The 10,595-nt window shown below is 37.3% G+C and overlaps 1 protein-coding gene across 1 annotated transcript; it reads right to left on the reverse strand.

Annotated features, from left to right (window-relative positions):
- Positions 1 to 4,905: 4,905 nt before the first annotated feature.
- On the reverse strand, positions 4,906 to 8,903 carry zgc:174917 (uncharacterized protein LOC565650 homolog). The gene is given in 9 exon segments (XM_048605321.1): positions 4,906 to 5,018; positions 5,383 to 5,482; positions 5,568 to 5,643; positions 5,645 to 5,684; positions 7,025 to 7,039; positions 8,032 to 8,129; positions 8,232 to 8,286; positions 8,289 to 8,436; positions 8,796 to 8,903. Coding segments are annotated over 9 exon segments (753 nt in total).
- Positions 8,904 to 10,595: the final 1,692 nt, after the last annotated feature.

Here is a 10,595-nt window from a genome sequence, read left to right on the forward strand (position 1 = left end):
TGAATTCAACCTTTTTAAAACATATCTACAATTTCTAATTTTGTTTCAGAGACCTGCTCATAATGATGCTGTGTTTCATCGTAAAACATATGGTCTGAATCTTACGTTTTTTGCCTGACAATTATGTCAAACTACTGAAAGTTGACCATTCAGTGCATTAATTTTTGTTTTTTCCAATAATGGGAGATGGGCCAGTTGTTTCTTTGAGATAGAGATTGCTTATGGTTTCTCATGTTTAAAGGCATGAGGAATATTAAATAAATAAATCTTATTTTATGATGCAACTTATCTGGTTATTAGTTCTGGGTTGTTTCTGAAAGTTACTCATTTAGATAAGAAAGGCAGCTGCCTTAGTGTAATAAAGAAATTACAAAAGTCTGTTCATAAAATTACCTCCAATGTATAGCAATCAACACATCCACTTGGATTGTCTGATTTTTAAGCTCCACATGGCCTAGTCCATGTTAATTTATTTAACATTGTCAGCATTTCCTTGTATATGTTTCTCCTTGATGTGTTTATCTATCTTACCTTAAAGTACAACTGTTCTATTCACCTTAACTAACTCTTGTGCTAGTGCACCAGAGCAAAACTGGCTATTAATAATCTATCGTGTATGCCCACCATTTAATTCCCCAAAGGCTTCTGGAATAGTTATATGATAAATGTTTAATGCTTTAGAATGCATAATAGTGCAGGAAGTACATTTGATATTTGCTGTGCTGATGAAGTGTTACCTATAAAATAAAATGGTGATTGCTATAAAGGCCACTGTAAATGTATGCGTAATGATATGAGCTCATTGTAAAATAAAGCTGAAATATCACCTACAACTGATATCAGTTTATCTTATCATATAAACTTCTGAGAAAATGAGTCACAATGTGTCACCCCAGAAGTAAGGATGTCAGTTGTATTGAACCTTGCTTAAACTATACATGAAAATATGAAAATGGAGAAGAAGTGGGCCACTTGTCTCCTCGAGGCTGCCCTGCCAATCATGAAGATCACAGTTGATCTGTAGTTGCTTCAAACTCCAAATTCTCATTTACACCCAATTTGATTCCATTGCCTAATAAGAATCTATTCATTTCTGTCTTAAAAGTATTCCACCACCTTTTGAGGCAGAAGTTCCAAAGTTATACAAAACTCTGAGGGAAAACTTCTCCCCTCTTTCCTGTCCTAAAAGGGTGACCACTAATTTTAAAATAGTGTCCCCTACTTCAGGACGGACCCACATATTAATCAAAAGCTGTTAGGCAGTTGTCAAATGAAATTTGTTTTCTCGTTGATCTGTTGTCAATGTAACATGTGATCTGATGCCCTCTTCATAGGAGAGAAATGTGCTAACTTATTAGCATTTGATTGGGCCGCAGTTCTGAAAGCTGTTCAGTACCTTAGGAGTTGTGCTTTCCATCTTTGCATCTGTCACATGGATTAGTTAGTTGAATTTATTTTTTGCGGGGGTGGTGAGAAGATCAGTAAAATTGTATTTGCTGATCGACATTGCTGAGTATTTTCTTAATTTGGATGGCTATTGTTAAGATCAGCTTTGCCTTGCTATATTCTTAATTGACTAAAGTTATTATTGAATCTTTGTTGTTGTAAAGATGGATGTTGAAGTACCAAATTGAAAGCTGTTAAAGTTTCTGCAGTTTGAAATGGTGTTTATAATCTAAAGTTTTTTTTTTTATTGTCAATATGTGGTCTTCGTATAGCTGTGTCAAGATATTCCTTTTCCAAGATGGGTCAGGATTTCCAAATGATCAGTGGGAGGAATCTTTCTCAATAAATGTCAGTCAATAAAATTCAATGATGTTTTTGGTTTTACCAAGAATGGCTGTCTGAGATTATTTTTGTGAATATTTTTTCTCTACATCTGGGGTCATTACAATCAATCTTTGACACAATCTATTCAGATTTACACTTCTTTATCTCTGATTATTTTGTTCTTTTGTGGATTAAAATTGATGAAATTTGCTGAGTAACAGGTCTGTTTCTGTGCTCTATGACAGTATGACTCTATGACTCTATGATAGGGAGTCAGGCAAGAAACTAGAGACCACGTCAGAGCTGCTGCAATGAAGCAACAGGCATGAGGGGCTGGATACTCCTGCTCAAAATTCATGTGTTTCTATGTACGCTCATACGATTATGATAGACAGTTGATGGGATATAGCATACTGAGGCTGGTGCTGGAAATGATGGCATTTGAAGCTGCATTCATTGACGTTGCCCACATGAATGAATTTATTGCAATTCTTCTGGCATTGCATCCAAATCCACAGGACTACACTTGTGGAGATGACTGCAATGGCTGTCTGCAACTACTTAATTAATTTGAAGTTTCTTTTTGAAAAGCCGCTAATTTCTTGTGGAAAGAAAACCACCAATTTATTCACCTGCATATGCCCTTCAGTCCTGAGCAAATGAACACTGGAGCCCACTCTCTGCTATGTTGTGCTATTTTGTGTCTTTCCCAGGTCAAGCTCATTTCATGATTGACTTCCAATGCCTTTGCCTATCAAAATGCAGCTCCCCTTTAGTCTATGATAATGCAGTGTATATTGAAGACATGCTAGCCTCTGATGATTTTGCATCCCTGTTGAGGCCTGTACCCATTGAACAGTACGTTCAGCACTGGCTGCACTATGCAAATACGTAAATAAACAGGCAGCACAAAGCAAATCCCTTCTCATTTTATGTCTTTTATCCTTCTGATTTTTTCCTTCTCATGTTATGCCTTAGCTTATAACCACTCCACCAAAACATGCGTTGATGATTTTCCACTTTACCCCTGCAGTTGTCCACAGACAGTGGCCATCTGAAATGTAAGCCTTTTTCTCCGTAGGAAATGTTCCTCCCAGGAGGCTTGGTCACATGACCGCTACAATATTGACCGCAACTGCCCTTTTTACAAAATTTTGCAATAGTAGCTAACGGGACAGTGCAGACCCATACAACATCCACTGACAAAATCACCACTTCTAGCTCCAATCTATAAAAGGAATGTCTCTGGTCTGTAAAAAGCAGCCACCAATTCTGCAAATAAAGTACTCCTTTCATTGAAACAGTGAAGTCAAGTCACATTCCATCAAAATTTCCTCAGACGGCTTTCGAAGGAACGTTTTTAAGAGAAGGAACTGCCCACAACTTAAGAATTCGTGGTTAGGTAATCACTGCCAATGAGGAATTCCAAACAGATAACTTCAACTTTGAACTTTTTGGACTTTTAAAAGCCAGGTAATTGATCCAATCATAACCTTCAGTTATTTTGTGATTAAAAATGATGAATTATGAATTGAACATTCTCTTTATCAGTTCTGATTCTTCTTTTTCCCTTCATTCATGGGATGAGGGCATTGCTGACCAGTAGAATTCATTGCCCATCCCTAATTGCCCAGAGGGCAGTTTAGAGTCAACCACATTGCTGTGGGTCTAGAATCACATGTAGGTAATGTTAGGTCTCCACATGTTGAGACTTTTCTGTTTTCCTAAAAAGGAGCGAGACCCCTGTTTTCTTCACAATGCAAAGGGTGGCCAGCAGTAGAGTTTGGAACTGGAAGATGCAAGCATTGAAATGAAATGTGGGCTGGGAGTAATTTATATAAACCGTTGGTCTCATTCTCTTGCCTCTTTGCATAGTTCCGGCCTAAATCATATGACTCATGTAGGTTTTTCCAGCCTCTGTTTGGACGATGTGAGAGAAGTTTAATGACAAACACATTCACATTTCTAGAAAGGTATTTGTTTAAAACTTTACAGGCACAGTACATTGTTGTCGTGGTGTCTAAATCTATACTTTTTAGACTCCAGATAAGTAACACAGTTTTATTATTTGATTATTTGTATTAATATTATTACTATTATTATTATTATTATTACATTGTTATGATCCAGATGATGTTATTACTGGTCAAGTCAGATTACAAACTGGAACCTAGCTTGATAGATCGTATTTTGTTTTGTTTTGGTTTTATGAGGTGGCCTCTCACTGAAACATAAGCATGCAATGTTGCAAATTTTCTTTTATAAAGCATATGTTTATTAATTAAGAGAAAAGATGACAAAGTAGAATAAACAATAGTGTTTGGAAATGAACTCAAATTCAGAGTTTTAAATGCACAGAAAAAATATAAACATTAATCCAAAACACTCCATTACAAGATGTAAAAAAAATCTCTTGTTCAATACTAGAAGCACCTATCTACAATACTCACATCAGATAAAACCTTTTCCTAACACGTTGGCAGGTTTTAGGTAACTGTGACTTTTACTCCTGGCTTGGAAATGCTGATTACTTCTTCCTGGAGCTGTCATGTGTCTGAGCATAACATTCTCAGTTTTAAATAACCTCTTCAGTGTTTTATCCAAAACATTTGCATTAGATCTATGACAACTCCTTATTCTAAATTAATCTAGCTACATTATATTCTCCCATTCCCAATCACCTTCAAAGGATTTCACAGAACTGCACAAAACAACATAAAACCAGAAGAAAAGTTTATCTCTCTAAAGTTAAAAACTCTTAATTTAGAAACTTGGAATAGAACTTAAAGCATAATTTTGTTAAGTTGTAAAACATGCATAGGTAAGCAAAAGTCAAAATAGCTCTCACAAATGGTTTTAAAATAAATCAACATAGCTATAGAAATTCTTACAATTTAATTATTAAATTCAGACACACAGAAAACCCATATGCTGCTAATCTAAACTCCAAAACCCAAGCCTACACTAAATTATATTAAAATATATATGAATCAGACAATTTGTATCACAAATTAAAAGTATTTATGATTATTCAGTCCAGTAAAATATAATAGTTGTTTAACAAATATATGTTCATTGTTTATGTCTTCAGTTAGTAGATTTCTATATCAACTACTTCAAATAGCTACAACTCTTTCAGAATGTTTTAGTAAAGATATCTGGTGCATTGTTTTGAAAGAGGTTGAACTTGTCTTCTCCTGCTACCAGCATTGTTGAAGGGAAAGAACGGGGTCTGTCAGGATCCCGAAAGAAATAGAAACAATCAGCATTAATAATCACTTGGATTTTAATCCTTCCTGTAGCATGTCCAAAGCTAACTGCACTAGATAAGGCTTATGAAGCTCTGGCTCACATTCACGAGCCAGAAATGATAGGATAGTATGAGCCAGGAATTGAAATGATGGGGTAGTTTGTCCCCTGGGTTGCCACACTAGCGGCTGGAGATCAATTGTTGATTGTGGGAGACTCTCAGATATTGTGGAAGGATTGATAATCCTATTTCTGATAACAATTTCGGTTTGATTGTTATAAGGAACACACAAAATATTAGTATTTGGATTTTATTCATATTTATATATGGAATGATACTCACAACCTCAATACTCACATCAACAGGATAGGCAATAGTGAGGACAAAGCAGATCACAAAACCGAATCTTCTCCTATTTGAAAGGTTTGGTTCACTGAAGTGGACTGTCAGACCATCATGTACCTGAAACAGGCAAACAGATTAATCACATAACAGAAATTTGATATTTACTCATCTCATTTATTTTTAATTTTGGATTTCTACTTACAGACATTTGTCCTGCTTAAAGAGGACGTTGAATAGCCTTCTCAGCATCAACCAAGTGTATGGGAATCTCCTGATTTGATGTTCGCAGGAATAGCACTTGTTCCATGTTCGAGTAGCCCTAGCTTGCGGCTTCCAATGGATATCATTGAGCACAGCATTATCTCTCTGAGAAATACTTATAGTTACATTGTTGTAAAATTGAAAAGTACCATTGGATTAGAAAATTGCAAATGGCATTGAATCATAGAATCATCGAGTCATACAGCGTGGAAACAGACCCTTCGGTCTGACCAGTCCATGCTGAACATAATCCTGAACTAAATTAGTCCCACTTGGCTGCTCCTGGCCCATATCCCTCCAAAACTTTCTTATTCATGTATCCATACAAATGTCTTTTAAACCTTGTAATTGTGCCCGCATCTACCACTTCTTCAGGAAGTGCATTCCACATGCGAACCACCCTTTGGGTAAAAAAAATTGCCTCTTATGTCTTTTTTAAAATCTCTCCCCTTTCACCTTAAAAATGTGCCCATTTGTTTTGAAATTCCCCATCCTAGCGAAAATACAATTACCATCAACTCTATCTATACATCTCGTTATCTTATAAACTTCTATCAGGTCATCTTTCAACCTCCTACCCTCCAGTGAATAAAGTCCCAGCATATCCAGCCTTTCTTTATAACTCAAACCTTCCATACCTAGCAACATCCTGGTAAAACTCTTCTGAACCCTCTCCAACTTGATAATATCACTCCTATAACTGGGTGACCAAAACTGGACATAGTATTCCAGAAGACGCCTCACCAACGTCCTGTATGACTGCAACATGATGCCCCACCTCCTATACTCAAAGGACTGAGCAATGAAGGAAAGCGTGCTAAATGCCTTTTTAACCATCTTGTCTATGTGTGATGCAAACTTTAAAGAATTATGTACCTGCACCCCTAGGTCCCTCTGTTCTACAACACTACTCAAGGCCCTACTGTTAATTGTATAAGGCCTACCTTTGTTTGTTGCACCAAAATGCAATATCTTGCATTTATCCAGATTGAACTCAATCTACCATTTTTCAGCCCATTGACCCACTTGATCAAGATCCTTTTGTAATCTTAGAAAACCTTCTTCACTGTCTACAATGCCACCAATTTTGGAGTCATCTGCAAATGTACTATCCATGCCTTCTATATTCTCATCCAAATCATTTATATAAATGACAAACAAAAGAAGATTCAGAACTGATCCCTGTGGAGCATCGCTGCTCAGAGGCCTCCAGTCCGAAAGGCAACCCTCCACCATTACTGTCTGTCTCCTGCCGCTAAGACAATTATATATCCAATTGGCAAGCTCACCCTGAATCCCATGAGACCTAACTTTACTAATTAATTTACCATGCAGAACCTTGTCAAAAACTTTACTAAAATCCAAATAAATAACATTTACTGCTCTGCCATCATCAACCTTCTTGGTAACTTCCTCAAAAAACTTAAACAAGCTTGTGAGACATGATTTTCCTCAGACAAAACCATACTGACTATTTCTAATCAATCTTTGTTTCTCTAAATCCTATGTCCATAAATTCACCTTCAGCAATTTATCCACCACTGAAATCAGACTCACAGGTCTATAGTTCCTAGTTTGTCCTTACAACCTTTCTTAAACAAAGGTACAGCATTAGCCACCCTCCAGTCATCAGGGAATGGATTAAATGTCATTAAGAGACAAGGGTACAAACTTAACTTGTTTTCCCTGACGCTACATCACCTTAATGCTTGAATGGTGTCACTTGGGAATAAAATCATTCGCATTTTACTCTGCTGTCCTTAATCAGTCTGGCCCACCTATGACTCCAGACCACAAGAATGTGGTTGACTCGGAATGTTGACTCTGAAATAGGCTAGCAAGCTTTCTGTTTTAGATGGTTCAGTATACTAGCTGATAAACTGTCATTTGTCAAAGTCAGAAATAGTGGTCTGACAGAGAACACCCCCCCATCCCAAAAGAAAATGTTTAAAATACGTAGAGAAAGCCTTGTAATCTCTACCCAAAAATCTGCAGATGCTTTCTGAGTTGAAATTTTCCAATCTGTGATTGTTTGTTAAAGACGTCACAATATATGGAACAAGTTACAGCTAAATGGGGTTGAGTTACAGATCAGACATGATCAAATTGATTGGTGGAACAGGTTTAAGAGGCCAAATGATCATCCTCCATTCTTACGTAACTATTTTGATCTTGATCAATTGGGTCAGTGTGCTGAGGAGTGGCAGAAGGAGTTTAATTTGGATAAATGTGAGGTGTTGCATTTTGGTTAAAAAAACAAGGTCAGGACTTAAACAATTAATGGTAGAGAACATGGCCAGCGTGGACTAGTTGGACCGAGGGTCTGTTTCCATATTGTATGACTCTATATGTAATCTCAGAAAGGTATTCATATAATTAAAGTGATCACCGCTTATAGCTCTAACCTGGAATAACCTGCAGGGCACCATTTTCTTTGTCAACATCATCCAAAGCCAACCACACAGAGGCTACGGATCCACCTTCAAAGCCCCAGTATCTAATAACAAAGAACAATGTAAATTATAATTGCCTGAGTTAAACAGCAGTCATATTCAGAAACATGTCTCAGTATTTTATTGGATTGTTAACCTTTGAGTCAGCTGATGTCCTGTGCCAGGCAACATAAAGAGCCACATTGCTTTCATGAGGGACATCAGAGCTGGATACTTGCAGATAAAAGGAGAATCGAGCAGAATGACATCAGGTCCCAAAACTGCAGTGATGGCTTTGAGGACTAGAGGATGTGTAGCTAAGTCCATCACCCACTTGTTCTGTAAATGTACATTATGTAGGCTGTACTGGGTGTATACCTTACCTGCAATACACAATATAGAAATTACAAAACAATAAAGTTAACAAAGATTTATATAAGCATTTTCTTATTACAATTAAATTATGATGCTTGGTGTCATCAAAGGCACTGAATCAAATACCGAGCCACATTCCAGACCCTCCAGTTGCGTTGAGGCATTCTTTAACATGTAAAAAAGAACCTTATGATAATTGGCACATAGATGTTTACTTACCAAATTTATTTTCTAAGGTTGAGATTGAAGGTTGAAGGTCAACCTTCTGAGTCAACCACATCCTTGTGGTCTGGAGTCATAGGTGGGCCAGGCTGATTAAGGACAGCAGAACAATATGCTTCCTGATTTTATTCCCAAGTGACCCCATTCTGAATGGCCAGTGCAAGCTCATCCTTGTCTAGGATGTGAATTCCAGTGAGGTAGCCATTCATTTCATAGAGATTTTTCAGTTCACTTGTCTTGTTCTGCATGTTTAGTAACTTACTTTGCTTGACAATAGCTTTGCAGAATTGTGCTAGTATTGATACTGGTTCCCTGTTGATGGTGACTTAAGTTGTTAGCCCATAGATTTTAATTTGCATATTGTTGTTCAACTGTTTCCTTGGACAGAGATTACATATGTGTTAAAAATGTCCATGTGATTAATATTGCTATACTGACCAATCCCTTTTAATATTGCTTAGAATTCATTCATGTGGGTGGCACTGGCTGGGTTAGCATTTCTTACCCATCCCTAATGATCCAGATGTCAGTTAAGAGTTAACACTATCTGGAGCTGCAAGGTACCCACTCAGACTTCAATGTCAATAATTGTCACTGTCAAATGTCTTTCCATCTGTGGGAGAATAGGAAAGTGTATGTAAAAAAGACAAGAACTGTGTGTTGCAGAACCAAACCTACTGTTTGCAATAAATTAAACGGTTTTGTTCCAGTCTCTTCCAGTCTTGCTTTCACATTATTTTCCCTGATGGTGATGATTGCTAGTTTTATTTCTTCCTCTCAATTGACATTTCCATGTCTCCCACTCTTTCATAAAAATCTTACCTGTTTCTTCCCCTTATTCATTTTTACTTCTTCTATCTCCATTTTTGGAGGTAACAATCCCATTAATATAAATGATAAGCCCACTGGCTCAGACATCAATCTTGCTGCTCTTATACAATTTCCTGATACAATGCCAACCCATTCTATCAGATTCTTTGCCCTGAATTTTCCTAGCCATGATAATGCGGGCAATGGTGAATCGGTTGAGAAAATATGGCAATATCATTGTGTTGAGGAAAAAAAAGTCTGATTTTCCACTCGTGGATTGTATGACCAAATGAGGATCTTGCTAATGATGAGTGAGAGGCCAACTTGCACGTATTTACATGTTATTTGTACCAAATCTTGTCTTCTTTATATGCACTTTCCTATTCTCCTACAGGATAGAAAGAAACTTGACAGTAACAATTCCAGACATTAAAATCTGACTTGGTGCTTGGCAGCTCCAGCTAATGTTGATTTCAGGGGCTTCACAATCACAGTTGCCTAATATGTAGAGTTAACAATTTATTGTAATTTTCTGATAGTTTATTAAATTTGTAAAGAAGCAGCAGTTTAGATATGATACATTAGATAATTAGATAAAGAAAAAATACAACCATGACAATTGGGGATAGTTCATTGATACCAGAGGACAAACAGACTGTCAGTGTGGAATGTTTTGGTCTCATTAACATGATGAGGGGTTGCATCCTGATATCTCTTGGGGGAGGGGCAGTGTGTTAGGGACTTCTTTCCTGAGTCATCCCCCTCTTCTTCTGGCCCATCTTCAATCTGCCTAATGAGGACTACTCAATGAAGACTGCTCTTTGGGGGCCACCTGAAGAATGCTGCTGTCTACAAGGTGTGCTTGATGCAAACTGCTCTCTGAGAACCTTCTATACCCCAAGGACTTACTGTTATATTTCTGGGGCAGGTGGCTTGTGCCATGTCAATCAATTATCTGAACTCTTTTGGCCACTGACCATGGGACAGCCACACATGAAGTTGGATGATTGTTGCCCATTTGCCCCCCAACCTTCGTCTGAGGGTTAGTTTACCATTCTTTCTATGAAAATACTTCTTATGTTCAAAAAGAACACATTAATAGTAGTGTGTGTTTGGCACCAGATAAATTG

The sequence above is a fragment of the Rhincodon typus genome, chromosome 14 (assembly GCF_021869965.1).
Source record: "Rhincodon typus isolate 14 chromosome 14, sRhiTyp1.1, whole genome shotgun sequence".
NCBI lineage: Eukaryota > Metazoa > Chordata > Chondrichthyes > Orectolobiformes > Rhincodontidae > Rhincodon > Rhincodon typus.